Raw genomic sequence first — 22,797 nt, 5'->3', positions numbered from 1 at the left:
TGGACTTGCTGATCAGAAGATTGGCGGTTCGAATCGCCATGATGGGGTGAACTCCCGTTGCTGTATCCCAGCTCCTGCCAACCTAGCAGTTTGAAAGCACACCAGTGCAAGCAGATAAATACTGTAGGTACCGCTGTGGTGGAAAGGTAAATGGCATTTCCGTGCGGTCTGGTTTCCGTCACGGTGTTCCGTTGCACCAAAAGTGGTTTAGTCATGCTGGCCACCTGGCCTATAAAGCTGTCTGTGGACAAACGCCGGCTCCCTCAGCCTGAAAGTGAGATGAGTGCCGCACCCCATAGTCACCTTTGACTGGACTTAATCATCCAGGGGTCCTTTCCCTTTTTTACCTGTAGCTTTCCTTAAAGGTTCCAGTTTCTCTTGAGCAGATAACTTTGAATGTGGTACCTTTATCCCATAAGAACAAAAGATAAGCTTTGCAACTAGATCAGACTGAAGGACCACCTAGTCCAGCATCCTGTTCTCACAGTGGCCAACCAGGTGCCTAAAGGCAGTCCACAAGGACAAAATGAGGGCATTTTCATTCTCTCACTTGTGATCTCAAGATAATTGCTATGATGACTAATAGCCTAAATGCTAGTAATTATTTTGCAGATACTACATCTAGGTTTCTGTAATTTTTCTACCTACTCCTTTTTGAAAATTAAAACTGTAAAATGTAAAATGAATGTATGATATCAATAGAGGAATACATAATTTCAGTTGTGCATTCTTTAGTCATCTGCTGGATATATGGACGCTTGTATAGAGTCTACTTGGGGACTTGTCGGGGACTACTCTTTGGCTTATTTCAACACATAATAGGCTCTCTTGGTCTTAGGAAGCCAACCGCAGAATCAGGGTAGCAATACTATTGGGCGGGGGGGTTGGAGGAACTTGGGGAAGAAAATTCAAGTGCAACAAAATATTACTTCCCGTGAGCTCAATGTATTTCAGAAAAATTCATTTATCAAGGGAATGCTTATTAACACACCAGGGATACAGGAGTTATCTCAGTATTCATTGTATGTTAGAAATGTTGCTTAAAATGTTCCCTTAAATGTCCCCCGCCCCAAACTCACTGGGCTTATAATAAATAATATTTTGTAGCACCTGGATTTTCTTCTTTTCTCTCTCTGTCTCTCCTTTTTTAAATTATTGGGCAAAGTAATTTCATTTTATATTGCCATGTCTAGATGAATAAAACAGTAGCTGTCTCCAAATTATTTTTGATTTCATGGGGATCATTTAGTGTGGTGTCCATTTAGTGTGGTTTCACAAAAAGGGGAAGTTGTTTTTATGGCCCCTTCTTGTGTGACTGGAAGCAGGTACAAGTGACAGTAAGGAAAACTGAACCGAACTGTGATGAATTGTACTCTGAATAGTAAATAAGCACAGACCCTACTGCTGAGTTTCTATTTATGGATTTGCTTTTCTTTGTCCTTGTACAGTTAACCACCAGTGAAGAGGAGTTCTTGAGAACGTACGCAGGGGTAGTGAATAGCCAACTTAGCCAACTTCCTCAGCATTCAATTGATCAGGGTGAGTAGCAGGGGAAAGGGAGACATGTAAGCTTTCCAAATATTTATTGGTATAAGTGGTCTTTGTGGAAATGGATTTAAATTTATTTTAAAGCTACAGAATAGGTTTATTTATATTATTTTACTTAGGAAAAAAGTAAATATCTGGATAGACTTGTTGAAATAAAACATTTTGTATCTAGCATCTAAAATAAAACAGTGAGGATGCCTGTCTAATGTTCATAGGCAGGGAGTTCCAAAGCATAGATACTACCATGTTGAAAGATCAAGACTCAGGAAGGGAAAAACTTTGTGCTCCCTGTGCTAAAATAAATCCAAAATCAGCAAGAAAGTTAACACAATTTTTTGCCAAGAAAGCTAAGTCTTGTGCCCCCATAAATTTGTCAAACATTTGATTGTATTACATTTGTCTGCTGTTGTTTTTGTGGGAAGGGGAAGGAGCAAAGATCTATGTAAGATGCAGAAGATTAAAATTCAGCTTTAATGATGGATGAAGTTCTTTTTAAATACCCTAGAGATGCTTGAGGAACAAAAAAGCAGCATAAGCCACAAGGGCTTCAAATGCTCGATCCATCAGCAGGGGAGTTCACTGAAGGACAGTAGTAGGTTCCAGGCTCCTGTATGATGGAACTTGGGTTTTGATCATTTTCTTGGCCGTGAGCTAAGCTGCATCTGTAGTTGCAGAAGGAATTATTAATTCTGACTCCACATCTCCCCTCTTTGGTATTAGCAGCCCCCTGCTGACATTGTGACATTAATTGTTTTGGTTTCCAAAATTGGAAGTAACCCTTGGAGTACTCTGATGCCTTCTGTTAGAAGGAAGGAGGTTACAAATCATTTTGTTCTTAGAGCATTATTCCTCAAAAGCTCTTGAGGGTGGGGCTCAAGGATTCCCCATTAAGGCATTAAACCAAAATTAAGAGACCAATGTAGAAATGTATTAATTTTGATGCCAATGTGAGTCTTGTAGCTTGTGGATGCACAGCTGGTAAGATATCTATGATCCCCCAAAGGTTGTACAGAACAAGCTGAAACATCCACTCAGTTGGCAAGTACAAAAAATACAACATGGTTTGGTCATACATTGCCCAGCTTTTGAAGCCATAGTTTAGCAGCTGAAAATGGACATTGGGACACACTTGCTACATCCCTTCCTTGGCATGCCAGTCTTGCTTAGGTCAAGTTCCCTATTAAGTCCAAAACAGAATTGATGTCAGTTTACTAACTTTAAACTTTACTAAAGGTTACTAAATTTAACAGTTTATACATGAACTAAGATCCCTGTTTGTGAACTAACACTAAACCACAGTTCTCCATTTTGTATGTTTATTAGTGATTGCAAACTGCTGGGGAAATTTTAAATTGAAATACAGACATGTTGAATAATTATTTTAATTTGTCATTCTAAAGTGTGATAGAATATTGAGAACTGGCTTATGTAGTGCAGCCCTCCAGATGTTGAACTCCAGCTCCTATCAGCCCCAGCCAGCATGGCCCATGGTCAGGGATGGTAATGCATCTGGAGGGCTGCAGAAGCCCTCCCACTGCTCTAAACCAAGAGTATCTTAAACCTGCAGAGCTTCACAGGAACTGCTCTTGAGAACTTATGCTCTAGGGAGTCACTGCTTTTCTCATTCTTATCCTGTGGACAGGAGAAGAGGTAACCATGGAGGTAATTAAATAACATCAAGTATATTCCAGTGTCTTAATTAGCCAAACTGAAATTGGTTGTCTGAATGGAGATCTTCTCCACTAGATGGCAGTAGCTTCCTATAAAAACCAATTTCAGAACCTCTGAGATGCTTGAATTTAAAATATTCCCATTTCCCCTAGAAATAGTGTCTATTTACCTCCTACCCACCTACCCCTATATCTTGCATCTAGGTGTCGAAGGAAATTTTAAAATCTGATTTGATGTGCATCAAAGATCCATCTAAATCCCCTTTGGGGCTGGGTATTAATTTAATGGTTCCTCAGATCCTGACTGTGGAGTTCCACATTCTCCTGAATCCAGCCACATTTCTAAATTTGCAAACTCAAACTTTCATAGCTTGATCATACATGAAGGTTTTGCTTTTTTCCATTTAATAGAAATTCTGCCTTTTGCATATACTGTTCTCATCTGGACCAACTCCCTGCCTCTGCAATGGCAAACACTGTGGCAGTTGCTCAGCTATGCCTTTGTTGACATAGCTAGAAAGCAGTGAGATGTATGCTGAAGACTGGTTCAATTTCTAGTCCCTAGGCCGGAGCAGCCAACCTAGTGCCCCCCCCCCGAGTGTTGTTAGACTACAACCTCCATAATCTCTGACCATTGGCCATGCTGAGCTGATGAGAGTTGTAGTCCAGCACCACTTGGAGGGCACCACTTTGGCTACCTCAACCCTAGAAAATGGTAACTGGTTGCTGAGTGGCAAATCTTGTCTTTGGGTAGGGTTACTTTGTCACTTCACCCAAAGACATTGGTCTCTTATGTGCAGAATAGCCACGTTAGATGATCTAACGTCGGTTATTCTATTCCCTGTACACATTTGATTGCACCCCACTGTATAAGTCCAACACAATCATCAAATTTGCGGATGATACAACAGTGGTGGGGCTCATTAGTGAGAACGATGAGACTGCTTATAGGAAAGAAGTACAGGGGTTAATTCAATGGTGTAAAGAAAAGAATCTTATGCTTAACACCAAAAAAACCAAAGAACTCATAATTGACTTTAGGAGAAAGAAAAGTGTATTTTTACCATTGCACATAAATGGCGAGGAGGTGGAGAGGGTTGGTAGTTTTAAATACCTGGGCATTTATATCTCTGAGGACCTCTCATGGACTGCAAATATTAATATGGTTGTGAGGAAGGTGCAGGGGAGGTTGTATTTCCTGAGAATGCTCAGGGGACTGAATCTATCTCAGCACCTACTTCTGTCCTATTATCACAGTACCATCGAGAGTGTCTTAACCTATAGTATATTATCGTGGTATGGGAGCAGCTCTGAAACGGATAAAAAAGCTTTACAGAGAATAATTAAAATTGCCCAGAATGTTATTGGGCTCCAACTACCAACCCTGGATGAGATCTTCACGTCTCGCACTTTGAAGAAGTCACACAATATCCTGAGAGATCCCACCCATCCTGCTCACAACTTCTTTGAACTGTTGCCTTCGGGCAGAAGATATAGGACAATGAAAACACGAACCACACGCCTTCTGAATAGTTTCTATCCAAGAGCTCTGATTGCACTAAATAATGATCTCAGGGCCAGCTGCAAGGAATAGCAAGCAGGGAGTAGGAAGGAATGAGATAGGTTTTAGGTTATGTTATGCCTTTAATAGGTTATGTTATATTCTGGATTATGTTATGTTTTTATAGATTATGTCTGAATAGGATGAGAGTGATGGAGATACGTGCAAATGTGTATGTGAACCCGGTCTTTGGGTGGGTGTTTGATTTTCGTTGTTGTGTATACTGTGTATATACGGACAATGACAATAAATTTATCTAACTATCTATCTATCTGTTATGCTGTTCAGTCTTCATTCTTTAACAGATGGGGTGCGCTCCCATTTCAGTGTGATTTAGACATTTGCCAAGTATGTTGGCAGAAAGGATTTGGAGATGCTCGTAAGTTCTGTGGAGGAGTTCAGAGTGGGAATAAGCTGCATGGCTGTCATAGAAACATGGGTGAAAGCTGGAAAGCTCTAGAATTCCCTACCTTGCAATCTGGAAGTGCCGCATTGAAAGTGATGTTAACAATTCACTGGAAGGTAATTAGCACAGTACTTCTCAAAACGCAAGCTGTTCCTCTTGGAGTCTTTGACACCGAGGGATATTTTGAAACCAAACTCCAAGGTTTGTTCTTCGGCAGGGGCTCAGAGGTATGAAAGATCTGAAGAATGGAGGCCTTAATCTGTAAGTACATGCCTGAGGGAATGTTGGCCGCCTTCTTTCTCAGTCATCTGTTTTGATCTATTCTGCATTAGTTCCCCACCTATTAAAGAAGGAGGAAAAGCAGCAGCTCTTGAGGGTTTGTGCTAAGCTGCTACTTGTCAGATAAACTGAAAGGCGTTACACTCTTGAAACGCTCTGTGCAAATACAGTTGGATGCATCTGGGGTTTTTTGCTTTTTAAAATGAAGAGGTTGCAGTTAGGTTGGTTATTTGCATAATGAGACTGGAAAGCAGAATCTTTGTGGTCGTTAAAGTAGGACCTTGGTGACTCCACCACCACTGTTTGCTGCAGCAACCGTGCCTTGTTGGTTCTTGGAGAGAGCCAGGTCCCTTGGGGAGCACAGAGCTGAGATGCAAATATACTCTGTGCAGATAGGTTGATGGGCTAGGCTAGGGGAGCCACTCAGCCTGCACTGTGAATTTTGTGCAATATTCTTCAACCCTAAGTCCTCATTTGGTGTTGAACTGTGACTCCCCATCATCCCCAGCCAGCTTAGCCAGTGATCAGGCATGATGAGAGATGTAATCCTACAGCAATGGTGGACCCAAGGTTGTAGAGTACTGTTTTAGGGGAAGAAAGTTGCCTGAGGTTTGAAAGTAGACGGGGGTCAGATAAGATTTGGATTCAGGATTGTAATACTGTACTTTGTTTTGCTGGGATGCCTTGCATTGTTCTGTGTGTTCCTTCCTGCTAGCACACAGTTAGGATCTTCTTTTTTGCACATGAACAAAGGAAAAGGATACAGTGGTGCCCCGCAAGACAAATGCCTCACAAGACGAAAAACTCGCTAGACGAAAGGGTTTTCCGTTTTTTGAGTCGTTCCGCAAGACAAATTTCCCTATGGGCTTGCTTTGCAAGACGAAATGTCTTGCGAGTTCTTGCAAGTTTGTTTCCTTTTTCTTAAAGCTGCTAAGCCGCTAATAGCCGTGCTTCGCAAGACGAAAAAACTGCAAGATGAAGAGACTCGCGGAACGGATTAATTTCGTCTTGCGAGGCACCACTGTACTTTGAAGGATATGGAGGAAGGTTTGCTTTTAGCAACATTCTGTCAGGCCTATGCAGTTGTTCGACATTTTCTTGAGTAACCAGTCATGTTAATGATTGTTCTGCACTCTCTTTAATGGTGTGTGTGTGTGTGTTTATGTTTATGTTGCTGAACACTGTCGTGATACGTTATGAGAGGGCAGGGTATGAATACTTTTATAAAAAATAAATAAATAAACATATGTTTTGTGTTTTCACCACTCATTCCCAAAATGTTGTAGATACATGCCAGAGAAACAAAGGTGCACTGATTTGAAGCTTGTTACTGAAAATGTTCCCAGCAGCTGCCTACAGAATTGCAACACCTCTGGTTAGAGAGCCAGTACGGGGTAGTATAGTACATCCTCAATCTGTGGCCCTCCAAATGTTGTGGTACTACAACTCCCATCAGCCCTAGCCAGTGCAGCCAGAGATCAGGGATGATGGGAACTGTAGTCCAACAACATTTGAAGGGCATCAGTAAAGTGTTGGACCAGGGAAATGCTTGGTCTAATTTTTGTTCTTCCATGAAACCTGCTGAGTGACTAGGGGCCGTTTGCTCTCTTCTAATCGCAGGGTGGCTCTGAGATGGGAGAGTCCTGATCTCCTTGGAGGAAAATAAATAAATAAATAAAGGGTCATTTTCAAAAGGCAGATTTGTAGCCTTGGTTCTAAAGAGGTAGAGAAGAATTTAATAAGGGAGTTTCAACCACATAAATCATGCTATAGAAAACACCCTAACGTCGGATCATCTTTACAGGAAGCCAGATCACATTATAAAATTGCTCCCCTCCCACCTATTATTGTGATTCCATTATTTGTCACATCTGCCTTTTTCTAGCCCAGACACAGTTGGTGTGAGTCACTCAACATAGCTTTTGGGCATAATTTTGGAGTCTGCCATGGAATTGAGCAGCTCAAAGAGACCTGTGGAAACTGGGACTTGCTAAGATGAATCATCTAATGGGAATCTTCACAACTAGCTTCCTACTTGGTTTTGTCTGTTCACAAAATCTGTGTTCATGCTGAACAACAGACATATCCACTAGTGAATGCAGCATCTAGTGAGCGCCTGCAGCTTTGTCTGCTGTTCAACGCTATAAACCAGTTTCCAAACCTTCAAGGCTATTCAATTTCTTTTTAAAAAGGGATAAATGGCAAGAAAATATGAAAATATTTCCAGAGTGGAAGCTGTGTCACCCCAGTATGGTTCCCCTTTATCATATACATACCCCAACAATACAACAACAAGAATCCACCAACAGCATACAAATCAATATGGCTAGCCTGATCCAAAAATCCACCCCCTCACACACTCACACTCACACACATAAATAAATCTCACTACAGCCAACCACACCCTAGGCCACCCCCAACCTCTCTCATCACCAAGGAAATATAACAAGCGAATAGTTAGAGAACTCATCCAAGTGACGCTGACACAAAACCCCACACATAGAAGGATAGAAGCATTACTACCCCACCCCACTCACCATACCCCTCTCCCCCCCTCTTTTCTTTCCAACCTACTACTGCATGCAACACCTATGTCTCACAACAAATGAAACTGATCCATAGAAAACACAACTTGAAAAAGAAACGATGCACGTATTTTTTAAACTAATAAATCTTTAATAATAAAAAACAAAAAAGAAGGAAAAGACTGCTGCACTGAGACAGAATCCCCCCTTTCCTGCCAAGCAGCTAATTATTGGAATAATAATAATAATGATAATAATATTTTTTTATTTGTATCCCACCCATTGGACTGGGTTGTCCCAGTCACCCTAGGAGGGCATGCCTCTTGGAGGTAGTTTGGAGAGCATTGTTTGGGCATGCAGCTGCAGAATTAAACAGGTTTAAGGTCTGTTTTTTTGTGCGCCACTTGAACTCGGTTCTTAACCTTGAATAGTAGAAGGATGTTTGCATATCATGTGAACAGACTGTTAGCACTACCATCATGCACCACAAAGTAAGGAAAATATAAGAAACTGGTTCCTAGATGCATGTTTGAGCTGAAGGTGGTTCCTGGGTTTGAAAAAGTTGAAGACAATTTGAGAGTAGATACCAGAGACCTTTGTAAGTGGGCAGGTTGAATAGCAATTGGCCAATGAGCATGTGTGCAGAATTTTTTTCTAGTTCCTTTTCATGCTACTGAAAGTGTCAACAATAATGTTCATATAGATTCAGCTCTGATTCCAAGGCATTTGGCAAATATTCTGCTTGCTTTCCAGGCTGTGATGTGTTTTCCTTTCCAATACCATATTCATTGTAAAGGTTACCTGTCTGAGCTATGGACCTGTGCCCTTACTTTCTGATGTTTGTTTACCTCCTAACCATGGCAAAGTTCCTCTGTTTCTCTTTTGGCACCATTTATTAATAATAATTGTTGTGGCCTGCAAGCAGTTTGCTACTCTTGCTGATCAACTGGTGAATTTATCACACTAGTTTCCTTTGCCTTTTGGGGAGCAACAACTGTATTCCCTTTGGAAATAAAATACGGGAAAAGCAGATGAATACACCATAGCTAGAAGGTGCCATTGTATTGCTGGAGAACCAGACAGGGACTGTAATGAAACCTGAGGCCACTATAAAAATCAAAATTTGGTTTGGCAGGAGGGAGAGAGGAAGTAAATTCTGCTTGGAACTGTAACTGCAGACACAGCTTCAGGTCCTGCTGCCTGGGAAATAATATTCATGGTTCACCAGTTCAGATTCACAGCAATTGTCCTGTGGCAACAGGCTCTTCCACTGCTTTGTGCAAGCTATTTTTCATGTTAAGAATTATGCTCAACCACACAATGCCTTTAAATATTTTTTTCCTGTATAGGCTTAGGGCAGCTTAATGCAAGATAAAGAGTTAAAATATTTGTGCATGCACACACATGAATGTAGAACAGTCTGGTTAAGCACAAGTCCAGGTGATTTTGCCAAGAACAGCTTTGCAAATAGGTCTGTAAAAAATAAATAAATAGTAGCCCACCTGCTCCCATGTATCATTGGCAGTCATTTGTGCCCTAAAAGTAAATAACTGTTCCACCTGATCACCTGGAAGCAATTTCTTAGTCTCCACAGGCAGTTGGCTATTTATAAGCTTGGCTAGGGGTGAGTTGATACTCTCATCAGTGAAGTAGCCAGCTATCTTAGGCTCTGCGCCAACAGCTTTGTTTGAACAAGCTGCAACTGAAGCCTTCACTTCAGCTTGGGAGTGATCTTAGGTTCACTCCTCCTGTGAGTTGTTGGTGTAGTAACTGGTGTAGATTCCTCAACTGCTGTGTATGAAACGTTGGACTGAATTCTCAATCTCCAGCAACCCAGTCAGCATTTATTTCTACAGACTGGTTATTTTCAGCATTGCCATTTGCTGCTTACCTGGGACAAATAGCAACAGTGCCCCACCACCTCCCTTCTGATCTTAGGCTTTGCTTCTTTACTTCTTCAAGAATATACCAGACCTCACAAGCATCATCTGAAACCCTTCTTGTGTGTCCTATTTGAGAGAGGCTTAGAGGGTGCCAGTAAGGGAGAGGGCCTTTTCTGTTGTGACACCACCACCAGTAGCGAAATGCTCTCACAAGTAAGACATAAACCTTCCTGGCACTGACAATGACATAGTTTACGTGCCAGGTGAAGATTTTCCTTTCCACTTAGGCGTTTGATGGAATTCACAAAGTTTTTCAATTTGGTTGTAAGTCACCTGAGTCTGCTCCGTGTCCAGCGACTCACACATGAAACAAACAAATAATCAGCCACACAAGCTGCTTACTAAGCACAGGTTTTCAATTAGTAGGCAACCTCATCTCAAATTGCCACTTCTGGCCCAAAAAACGGTTTGCAAATCAGGTCCGCTTTCAGAAAATGGGATGAGTCAATAAACTTGTTTCTGAACTGCATTGCTTCACACTGCCTTTTGTGACTCCCATTAAGGGACCATCTTCTATGCTAGAAAATTTCTCTTCTCACAGAAAACTAGCATGTTGAGTTGAAGACTAAGCTGGAAACTTTCTCCCTTACATATTTCTCTCTGTATGGCAGAGCTGCCCACCTGCAGCCCAGTGGAACAGTTTTGGTTGAATCTACTGCTTAAACCTCATTTGCACAGTTTGTCTCCTGAAAAGAACTTCTTGTAGCTCAGTAAATTAGGTTTAACTGGGTATTGACTACTTACAAAACTTGATTACCTTTACTATCTTTTTCTAAAAGGTTTGCTTTCAATATCTAGGATAGACCAGTTGAAGTTACTGGGCCTCAAAGGGTTATATAAATAGGTCTACCCTGAGTAGGACTAAGACAGACTACAACCTTTAATTATTTCATCTTCACCTAAGATTTTATTCCAGATGATTTGGGTTCTTCAGTGAATGATGGTACTTAAGAAATCAAATAGATGCCATTCATTTCTGCATCTTCCTCTAGCTTCTTTGTGTAATTTGGCTATATATAATCTAACTGTGGAAATCTTCCTGTCTTCTGTGCAGCTGGAGATTTCTTGGGGTGTTGCTTTGTAAACTCTTCTGCTCTGGCCACTGTAATCTGTAATAGGGCAAAGAAAAGAAAACTGATTTGGGCTGCTGAAATTGGCAGTGGGGCTTTTGGAGGGCTGGGAGGATTATCTTGAAATAAGTCCCCTGTACTTACATAAGATCCACTAGAGATTTTCTTTCCTCTTCTTTTTTAAAAAATGGGGTTTTGGAAGAGAGTGGGGATTGGGATGGGGGAGGAAGAAGCATCTGCTGTCTGTTAGATAACTCTGCTCATCTACTTTGTGGGCCATGATGTCATCTGTTATCTTGTTGTTGCTAGGAAACCCTGCTTCCATGGAATTTCCACACCAAAGGCACCTCTGGGTTTAAAAGTAGTGCACATTAGAAGAAGAAGCCTGCTGCTTGGATCTCCTGCCTTGTTCTGCCTTGCTCTTTTTGGTTGATTTCCCCCCTTTCCCCAAAAGGATGTGATTCTAGCAGAACCTGCATAGCATCTCTCTCAGTCTTAGCTCTTACTACTAGGGGCCTTTGATCTGATTCAGCAGGGCTGCTCTTATGAACCCAGCAGCATCATATTTATAACAAGAACAGAGAGTCCTCTGTCACCTTTGAGCCCCTTTGTGGACTGGAGCCAAAGCAATAAAATCAGACTGATCTACTCCCAATAAGCAGCTGTCTGTGATAAGTCAGCATAGCAAGAAAGATAGCTGAAAGTGGACAGCTCCACTTTGTTAGTATATATTTGGACTCTGCAGGAAAATGGGACCCACTTTCTACTGCCCCTTGCCTTTAATGAACTTCTGATTTCATTGTTTTCAAATCTGTGTGTGTGTGTGTGTGTGTGTGTGTGTGTGTGTGTGTGTAAGAGAGAGAGAGAGAGAGAGAGAGAGAGAAACATCGCCCACCATACAATTGGAGTAGCCTGCAACACTTGAAAGCTGGTGTCTCAATAAATATCTGCTTTTAAGACAGGTTCTGCAGCTACCTCTTTGGAATTCATCATATTAATAATTTTCTTTTCAAATGCACCCAAATAGCAAACAGGTATGGATGTTTTTCAAACACTAGTGTTGTCTAGTCCATAAATTTTGACAAAGGATAGAATAGCAGCAGAGGATCGGTTATGACCCTCAAGGTAACAAATTGACGCAAGGTTCTGTACACAGAGAGTGTAGCTCTTGTTGCATTTTTATACTTCCTAGCCTTCTAAGAAGTTCAGAATGGCTTACATTATTATCCTTGGGACTTGTGTAAGTAGGGCAAAGAAGTACCATATTTTTTGCACCATAACACTCACTTTTTTCCTCCTAGAAAGTAAGGGGAAATGTCTGTGCGTGTTATGGAGCGAATGCCTGCGGGTGGCGGGGGGGATCTGCTGCAGTCGTGAGCAGAGGATCCATGGTTCCCCTTCCTTCTCTCCTCCGTGGTTACAAAGCATGGATCCACATGGATCCTCAGGATTTTTGCATTGGGCTACTCCAAACTCACTGTCAGATCACATGTGGCCACAGCATGAACCACAAAAATCATATATCCACTATTTCGTTTAGAATATTTTTTTTTCTTGTTTTCCTCCTCTAAAAACTACGTGCGTGTTATGGTCTGGTGCGTGTTATAGAGCGAAAAATACGGTAAATGAATATAGAAGATCTGCCACAATAGTTAAACCACAAACAGAAACTGGTCTTACATTGAATCTTCAATTTTTGACTTTTTAGCATGCCTTTTTAACTTCAGTGGAGTTTGTTTTGTTTTGTTTTGTTTTGTTTTGTTTTGTTTTGTTTTGTTTTGTTTGTTGTCTTTGTTGGATCTATCCACTGCAGTTTGACTAATGAGTGGGATTCACCTAATAAGCCCCTTGTGTTTGTGAATGGGGATTTCTCTCCTCCCACTCTGCAATCCTTCCCACTTCAAATTGGCGGGGGTGGGGGTGGGGATAACCCCAAGCAGTGAGGGGGAGGGAGATCATTGCATCCAGTAAACTGAAAAGCTTGTGCAGATGAAACATTTATAACTGTGCTACATTGAGTTCCACCCAGTGACTTCCAGGAAAATAACTTGGGCTCCAAGCTCTCTAGTTTAATTTGGAACTAGGACACTGATCTTTCAGTGTAATTTTGTGTGTTTGAGATTTGTACCTCATCCTGTAAAAATGAGAATTTAATAGTCCTTCACATGATTGAGATGTTTTCACTAATAGGTGTTTTGCAGAATGCTTGAAAGATTACTGACTTTATTTTTTTAAAGCTCTTTTTAAAGACTTTGCACTTAATTTATCTCAACACACTAAGCTCCTTAGCTTACTAAAGCTTCAGTAATGTTTGTCCAGACAGTGGTTTCTTCCAGATCCTTATACCTCCTCCACTTAAAAGATGGAGGCGAAAGAAAAATAAGATGCATACAATTACTATGACTCTTCCAAAATGGAACTTATATGATACAAGTTGCAAAGAAAATACAAAAGAATTCAGTTTTAAATTTCATTCAAGCCAACATGGTTCTCAATCCGGATTATAGACTTTTAACTGCTCACTCCACAGTTATCTCCCTTCACAGAATCAATGAATATTGGTAACATCAAGATTACTGACCATGCTCCAGTAGAAGTGACCATAGGACTGAGCAATGAAATCCAAATCCATTTAACCCTATTTTAGAGACCAATCAACTATCTAGATAAAGGATAGCAGAAACCCTACAATTCTATTTTAAGGAATACAACAATAACTGCACCAATTCTACCAGCCTTGGGGAAGCTATGAAAGCAGTGACAAGAGGTGCATGTCTCAAAGGAAGATCATATATTAAACCTCTTCAACAATAACCAAACTATAAAAGGAAATTACTGATCTGCTAACTAAATATAAAAGTTCAGGTTCAAAACATCTTGGAGTAATTGAACGAAGCAAGATATAGACTAGAAATTAATAACACACTAGTCAACATCTTATATTATTATTATATTATTTTATTTTATGAATATGGAAGTAAAAACTCTAGACTTTTGGCAAACAGATGTAAAAAGAAAAAAATCAAGGTCTTTATCTTTTAAAAAGTTCCTCCAGGTGGCGCCCTTGCTCAAGTCTTTTAGAGAGACTGCTCATACATTAAGGTTGAAGTCATCCCCTAGTATGGCTTCTCCCTTTAGCAAGTTTATTGAATTTACATAATGCCAGACCCTCAGAGTGTCCCTATTTTCCAGGGATGTCCCTGATTCAGAGAAGCCGTCCCAGTTTTTGATTTGATCCTGGAATGTCCTACTTTTCCATAGGATTTCCCTATTTTCATTGGATAAATGTTGGAGGGTATGGTAGGATGTCCTTATTTTCATTGGAGAAATGTTGGAGGGTATAGAGTTATCCAACCTCTGAGCCGCCTGAAGGCAATCCTGTATAGGGAAGGGGTTTTTTTTTTCAAATGTTTAATGTTTTATTATGTTTCTATATATGTTGGAAGCTGCTCAGAGTGCTGGGGCAACCCAATAAGATGTGTGGGGGTATAAATAGTAAAATTATCACTATGCAATGGGACATCCCTATTTTCATTGGAGAAATGTTGGAGGGTATGTAATACCTTTTGAATAAAATGAAGTTGCTTCAGACTTGGTGCATATACAAATCCATTCATTGTCCCATTAATAAAAACATATCTACCATTATTGTATTTCAGAATTGAGTGAATTTTAAAGGTTATTCCTTTGCCAAAAATGACTGCTACCTCCTTGTCCTTTATTTGAACCTGGTGCTGTCACTTGGTGTTGAAACCAAGTGCCACTGAGGATTTTACTTCCCCTAGGGGATTTGTGAATCTGTGAGGTTTTTTTATAGGATCACTAATTCCCCTCGCGTTTGTGTGGTGTTCAGGTTTTCCCTTTTGTGCTACTAACAGTTAGTAAATTGTAATATATTAGGTACCCCTACCTGTACGGGCCAGTCTTGACAGACTCTAGGGTTGTGCTCCCATCTCACTCAAGAGGCCGGGGGCCAGCACTGTCCGGAGACACTTCCAGGTCACGTGGCCAGCGTGACATCGCTGCTCTGGTGAGCCAGAGCCGCACACGGAAACGCCGTTTACCTTCCCGCTAGTAAGCGGTCCCTATTGATCTACTTGCACCCGGGAGTGCTTTCGAACTGCTAGGTTGGCAGGCGCTGGGACCGAACAACGGGAGTGCACCCCGCCACGGGGATTCAAACCGCCGACCTTTCGATCGGCAAGCCATAGGCGCTGAGGCTTTTACCCACAGCGCCACCCGCGTCCCAATTATATTATATATAATTGTAATATATAATAAACATTATAAACACGGATCTCAGACTTCCAGTCAGAGGAACACATTTTTGCAAATGATGTGTTCCGACACCACCACCTCCCAATTTCCCCCCGCTTTTCCCTGTGACCACTCATCATCATCCCACCACCAATCTCCAGGCTCTGAGCCTTCTTCTCTTGGTGTTTCCTCTGTTGGCTCCCACCATTCCTTTGCATCCAACCAGTCCATGACACTTAGCAGCCGTGCTTCCTTTCTAAATCCAAGAGAGTCTGTGGGTGGTGGGTCTGTGAGTTGCTTTCTCTACTCATAACTAAAGCAACTTTGCAAGACATAAAACTGTTGTCATAACCATCTCCTTACTATTGATCTCTGCCCAGGGGCAATGCATTGCTTTGAACTAAGTTGCCAAAAGATAGTAACTTAAATTAATCTTCCATCAGCAAAAACTGCAAAGTGGCTTCCTTGAGTGTCTTTCAGGAGGAAGAAAAAACTTGAGTCTGTTGATGTGTTGCATTTGGAACTGCTCTCTCTGCTATCTAATCCTTTTAACCAAGAGGCTTCAAAGAAAGCCTTATTAAAGGAAATAATCCGTTCATGCAGGCCTAATTAGTTTGTGTGGGGCCAAGGGGGAAAAATGCTTTTGTGTTATCAGTTGCTCTTGAATGGCAAAGATCATTTTTAAAACGAAAGATCAATTGAAGGCTTAGCTAAACATCCGCAGCCATGTGGGTGGGGACTCTTGGAAAGCATGCCGCTTCTTAATTTGATTCTGATCATTGCTGCTAGAGGATCTGCAGATGAAAGTACCAGCAGCTTCCTCTGTGTCAGCCTTGGGAGCCCAGAAGTTCTGCAGCAAATTAAACATGGCACAGACATTCCCCATAAGACCACCTTGCTGTCCAGAAGCCTGCTTTAAAGAAGGGCTCAAGGCTAACTAGATGGATCCTCTTTCTCCTCGCGCCCCATTGTCCTAGAGCACCATTTCTCAGCCTGCTGGGCTAGGGATTACTAGTGGGCCTCAGTGCAGTCGCCTGTCCCCTAGCCAATGGCAACCGCTCCCTTCACACATGGTATACATGCCTGCATGGGAGCAGGAGATAGAGAGTGAGGCTGTATCATACCAGGTTAGAAGAGAAAGAAGGAGAGGACAGGGTGATAGAAGAGAGGGGATGGGGAGGGAGGCAGGGAGGGAGGGAAGGAAGGGTGGGTGGGTGGGTGCGTGGGCAGACCGAGAGAGAGGGAAAGGAGAAGCCAGGAAGCCGCTCCTCCATTCTGTAAAGGAAAGAACTGGTTGTGGCATTGAAGTGAATTAGAGGTCAATCTTTTAATAATAATAGCAATAACTATAGTATAATATAAAAACTGGGAATCAAGAGGAATAGAATAATAAGAGGGAAACTATTAGAGGAGGAGGAAGTGAATGTAAGAGCAGGAAGAGAGATAAAGGACCTATCAGTTTGCGGTTGAAATAGGGTACAAGTGTGAAAGGAGAAATGACCCGAAATGAAGTAAAAATATTTTGAGGTCCTCTTCTCCCCTAGAGCCTCTGAAACAGCAATTTCTGCCTAAAATTGAGAGTCTGAGTCACAATATGACCAAATTCAATGTTTTCCTTAGCTTTTAAGAAGGCTGAACTATGGAACCTGCTGTGCCAAATAATTTAACTGTTTCCAAAGAGGGGGAAATGATTGTGGTAATAGCCGACTGATAACGTCAGACTCTGCCTCCACCTGCTGCCGTTTTGTGACTGACTTCCGCCCTGCACCCCATTTTGTAACTAGTCATGTCGATAGTTTTTAGCCCTCTTAGGTGGGTCCTGGGAGTGGAAAGTTCTGTTGTAGATCTTGGCCATCCTGCACTGCATTCCCAGCAGTGCACAAAAGTGGCTTAACTACCAGATGTGTCACTGTGGCCAAATCAAACACCTCAAGGAATGGGCCCAGCTGGTGCACTAAATTTAACTCTGCAAATGCACTCCTGGCCACTGAAGAAACCTGGGCACCCATTCTCAGGACTGAGTCTAGATGTACGTCTAAACTGCGAACCTGGGTTTTCAGGAGGACTTTGACTCCATCCAGCACAGGCTGATTCCTTATTCCCTGTTCTCCCTTCCGACTGACCAAGATCGCCTCTGTCTTGTCTGGATTAAGTTTCAATTTGTTCACTCTTATCCAGTCCATTACTGATGATAGACGCTGACTTAGAACCAAGACAGCTTCCTTTGATTTAGGTGTCATCAGCATACTGGTGACACCAAACCCTGAAACTCTGGACAACCTCTCATGTAAATGTTAAATAGCATGGGGGGCAGAACAAAACAGAACCCTGAGGGTCCCTGTAGGCCAATGACCAAGGCATCAAGCAGGAGTCCCCCAGCACCACCTTTGGGTTTGCTCCTCCAGGATGGAACAGCCACTGTGCAACAGTGCCTCCAAGTCCCATCCCAGCAAGACAGTCCAGAAGGATAACGTGGCCAGTAGTATTGAAAACCATCAAGAGGTCCAGCAGAGCCAACAGGACACACTCCCCTTGCCCTGTTCCTGGCATAGGTCATCTACCAAGGCAACCAAAGCCGTCTGTGACCTATAACCAGGCCTGAAACCAGATTGAAATGGATCTAGGTAATCGGTCTCCTCCAGAAACCCCTGAGCTGAGGTGTGACCTCACACTCTAGTACCTTGTTCCAAAATGGGAAATTGGAGACTGGCCAATAATTTTCCAGTACAGTGGAATTCAGGGAGGGCTTTTTCAACAGAGGTCTTATAACTGCCTCCTTTAGGCTCACTGGAATCCTGCCTTGTTGTAAGGATGCATTGACCAGAGGGTTGCCTCCTGGCCAGCCCTTGTGCAAGGATCTAGCACACGTGTAGCTCTCACATTTCCAAGGATCCTGTCCACATCCTCAGGCTGTACAAATGGAAAAGTATCAATTTATGCTGGACAAGCAGAGGCCAAAGTTACATCCACTGGACCTGTATCAGCTATAGCATCCAAATCAGAAAGGATCCAAGCAATTTTGTCAGCGAAGTACTGAGCAAATAGTTCACAATAGATCATCAAGTGGGTGCAGGTTACCTGTTTTATGGAATGGTGGCTTGTTAGGGTTGATGTAGCCATTTGGAAAGCCAGCTTGCCTGTATTGGCTTCCTAAGTGGGGAGAAGGCTGTTTGTGCTTCCCCAGATTTTGATCTTCTCATCTCCCTAACAGGACAGGCTGGTTGCACACAGACTGCAGCAAGTTACCACTTGAAGACTCAGGGATTGCACTCATCCAGGGACTTTCCTATTTGTGTGGTTTCTGGAAGCAGTAAAGCATTCCATCCCCATATTACCGTACTTCATAAACTTCTTGCTATACAAGAAAAAGAACTATGAACTTCCAGTCGCAGGCCACTGGAAGAAGGGAATTTTACCATGACAGCAAGGACCTTGTGTAACAGCAGGTGTGGTGAAGTGGACTGAGACAAGTTGCTTCCCTGTAATTAAAATGCTGCTATTATTATTATTATTATTATTATTATTATTATTATTATTATATTTACGTTTATGTACTAGCTCCCTGGGAGTTTGAGGTTAGCATACATAGCATAGTCTCCCTCTTTTATCCTCACAACAACCCTTTGAGGTAGGTTGGGCTGAGAAAATGTGCCTGTCATCCCACAGTTAACCAGTTATTTTCAATGCTAAGTGGAGATTCAGACCTAGGTCTTTGCAGTTTAACAACACTAATCTTGTACACCACAACCACTCCAGCAAAGCTAGGATACCCAGTAATTTATAAGTATTATATATGGATGATTTGAGGAGGAAAACAAAATAGCTAGCACTATTTAACCTTGCCCTGTAGTCCTTTGTCTCATATTCAGCATCACTCAACAGAGCAAGTAGTGAATTTTCTAGCCAGTGGGACAAAAGGATCAACATCTGTCTGCATATGATACAAGGGGGAGGGTTTCGAATTAGGGAGGAATGGGAGGATCACTTGTACAACCCACGCACAGCACTGCTGGCTTGTGCATGCCAGGTCTCTGATCTGTCATCTTTGCTATGTTCTTTTGGATTTCTGAGTCATTTAACACTTTCTGTCATCTTTAAAAAGAAGCACTTTAGCTTGCTCTCAGAATGCACTGTAGGTTTTAATTATAATCAGTGTTAGGGAACAACATTGATTCCTCTGAACACAAGGTGAAAATAAGGTGTTATAACTTGCATTTAACACTCTCTTTCTCTCAAAACCTTGTAGCCAATAATTTGAAAGCTCCTCAAAGCCTGCAGACAAACAGTGATAAAGAATAGTAATTATCTGCCCCAATAATGGGCATATTTCTCTTTCCCCACAGCCCCTCCTAGCTTTAGGGAAATAGATCTCCTCACAATGCAGGAAACTTGCTAGCGTGTCTTACTCTTTGTCTAAGCAAATAAAACCTACCTGTCCAATAACATCCCATTTTTTGCCTTTCCTCTACAGGTGCTGAGGATGGGGTGATGGCATTTTCCAGATCGGAGACTGAAGACAGACGGCAGTAGCTTGAAGGGCTGTTGGAGCAATTCAGAGCTGGAGCAGGGCAAATAAGCTCTAGGAAATCGAGGAAGATGGCCGGACAATCATGAGTTCCTTTGCCCTCCCCTGATTTTTTTTGTCTTGTCCCGTGGTAGCCTTCCCCAACCCATTGAATTCAGTTTTCCTGTTATTTGACCTTCTGAATGCATTTCACAGCCGTCTGTTCTGTATGCCCTGTTGGTGGGTCAGCAAGGCAGTTTAAATCAAGGACAACTCTAGGAATGCTTTCATTATTGGCTCAAAAAAAAAAAAAGCGGACTCCGATTGGCTAGCTAAAGGAAGGAAACTTGACCAGTGGAAACACTCCCCTTAATTTTTAATTTTGTATTTTTAAGAATTATTGCTGACATCCTACTTCTAAAAGCCTTCAAGCTCTGGTGCTTATTTAGGTCATGCTTGTGTGTGTTTTTGGAGAGGGGCGTGGCTGTGTGAGACTGGAAATGGACTGTTGCTGCTGTTTGCAAAATGAGTGGCTTTCAGGTGTTTTGCTGACATCAGTGTTTTCCTTGCTAAAATTTGTAGGGGGAGGGAAGAAGGGTAGAGGGAATTAACGTATTTAGTTATTGCTTCACATTTATTGTCAAGGTGGGAGGGGGAAATGTTTTGCCATATTTATTACATGCTTGCTTGCCTTTTTTTTTTGAAGAAAAAAAAAATGGCTTAACTGTTGACTTCCTGTTGGCTGCAGAGTCTACGTGCAGCTGACTCTTCCATGCTGGTCTCCTCTGTTCTTCAGTTCTCCTCAAGAAATTGTTGCTTTGAAGCATGTTTGGTTTTCTCAATTCTGCCCATGCAGGAAGGAGGTGGTTGAAAGCCCTGACACTTCGTTTAGAGTTGTGGCAATGAACCTCTGCTGCAAATTTGGGCAACTCCATTTGCACCTTGCAGAAGGCCTGTCAGTACTATGGAGGAATTCTGTATTCCCAAATATCTGTGCGTTGCAAAGTGTCAAACTGGGAAGGAGTGCAAACCAATTCTTCTAAGCAGTCTGCACAGTTCGATCTTTAACCTGTTGGCTGCTTCACATGTGGCAGTGCGGTAAGAGCCTGAATCGTGTAACTGGCCTGATGCCTGCACTGACTTAGTGAGATGAAATTGACAAGTTCCTCCAGTTGGGCTTGGTTTTGTGTGCCTGTTGATCTCTTTGGAGGCAGAGCATCTCCAGTGAAAATATCCAAGTGGCTTCAGGTGATACAACCTGTTTGTTGAAAAACGGAGACAATGACATCAATTCATTGTTTACTTTCTCTGGCTTGCCAGGAAGCTGCATGTTAAAACCCTGAAGTTCTAGGAGTTGCTTTCTGCCTATATCCAGGAGTCTCCTCCCATGCCATGAATTTTCACAGTACTTCCAAGAAAGCACCTAGGTGAGATGGTACTGATGAAGTATTTGAGGGGGTGGGGAAACATTGAAATAGAAACTTGTGGTTTCACTGTCTTCGCAGGAGAGATCATTATCTGGAGGAACCAGCTTGAGAGCCTGGCTGCGGCAAACTAGAGTTTCCAAGTGCCCTTGGCTATGAGGGTCCAGGTGCTATTGCTATCTGTGTGTGTGTGTGTGTGTGTGTGTGTGAGAGAGAGAGAGAGAGAGAGAGAGAGAGAGAGAGAGAGAGAGAGAGAGAGGAGGAGGAAGAGATACCAAGAATAATAGCAAATGATAAGAGATAATATACAGAAAAGAGGAATAAAGGTGATCCCAAATTAATTAGTCTACCTGCAAAGCGCAGGTGTTCCCTCTCTGGAAATGATACTTGAGTTTTGATTTGCAACTTCATAAAAGTTCCCAATGTGAAAAGCCTCAGTTTCTTGGGGCTGATGATGACACCTGTTCAAATAAAACCAGCAATAAATGCAGTTCACCCTTGCTGTTCAGGTTTTATTCCCCATGACCGGTTTTTAAATGTGTCAGAAAGGACAGCTCTTCATCCCAATTATGAGGGTTTTCTTTTCTTTTCTTTTGTTGTTTTGTTTTGTAGCATGACCAAATGTGCAGCTTTTGCTCCATTGAAGAGGAGCCTGATGCTTTCCCTCACCCAAACACTTCCATGATAGGGAAGTCGTGATTTCTCTAAATCTCAAAATGAAGTGTGTTGTCACTGAGAGATTCCCCTGCACCAAGCTGTCACTTCCTTTGCAGCAGCTGATGGATTTGCGGCGGCTGGGTCACCTTTCCCTACCCATCCACCTCTTTGCCATTAGATGAACTTTATTAACTTATTTTTCTCTTTTGTGTTTTATTGCAATGGAGGCTGAACACTCCCCTTTTAACAGAAAGAAGTTCTTGTGAAAACATGTGGTCCATTAAGGCCTCCCTATCCCTGCTGCGACATCACCCCAACATTTCGTTAATCTTTTTTGCCTCCTTGAAATCTTCTTTTCCTATGCTCTCCCACAGATCTTCCACTTCTTTTTTGTTTTTAAAGAAGAAGCAGAAAGTCTATTCCACCCTGTGCTACTTCTGCACTACATATGTACCTCTGTTGCACAGGAGTGGATTGTTGCCCAATTTGTGGCCGATTCGACGACTAAAACATCCACTGGAAATTCAGTGAACAAGTTCAACTGGTAGCTTGCTGGGTCAACCAGGCAACACTGTCACAGCCTTGTTGCTTGGTTGCGGCCTGTGTTCCATTGATATATGGCATTTCCAAGCTGTTGCATCTTTCTAACGAAGCAAACTTACATGTTTATGTGGTTTTTAAACTTTTGGAGGGCTAAAAATGTAACTTGAAAGGGTTGAGGGAAATACACTTTGTAAGAGCTGTTCCTTGCTTCTTGTTTTATATTTATCCAACAGAACATGAAAAAGTCCTTGTATTGCTCTTGGGTGAGATTTCAAGTTCAAGATCCAAGTTTTAAAAGCACACGCCCTCCTTATGCCAAGAGGGAGGGAAATAGTTTGGGGTTGCAGCCCTGCACACAGTTACCTGGCTGAAAGCCCCATCAAACTCAATGGGACTGTTGGAGTAGGCAT

The 22,797-nt window shown here is 42.1% G+C and overlaps 1 protein-coding gene across 1 annotated transcript in view; it reads left to right on the top strand.

Moving 5' to 3' along the window:
* CTNNBIP1 (catenin beta interacting protein 1) overlaps positions 1-22,587 on the top strand; it is a 43,595-nt gene extending 21,008 nt beyond the window's left edge. Inside the window, exons 5-6 of the mRNA XM_028740718.2 lie at positions 1,449-1,539; positions 19,731-22,587. Coding sequence (XP_028596551.1) covers positions 1,449-1,539; positions 19,731-19,789 — 150 coding nt within the window. The 3' untranslated portion in view covers positions 19,790-22,587. The remainder of the gene's footprint in view (positions 1-1,448; positions 1,540-19,730) is intronic.
* Positions 22,588-22,797: the final 210 nt, after the last annotated feature.

This window comes from Podarcis muralis, chromosome 7 (assembly GCF_964188315.1).
Source record: "Podarcis muralis chromosome 7, rPodMur119.hap1.1, whole genome shotgun sequence".
Taxonomy (NCBI): domain Eukaryota; kingdom Metazoa; phylum Chordata; class Lepidosauria; order Squamata; family Lacertidae; genus Podarcis; species Podarcis muralis.
This window is presented reverse-complemented; position numbering and strand designations above follow the sequence as displayed.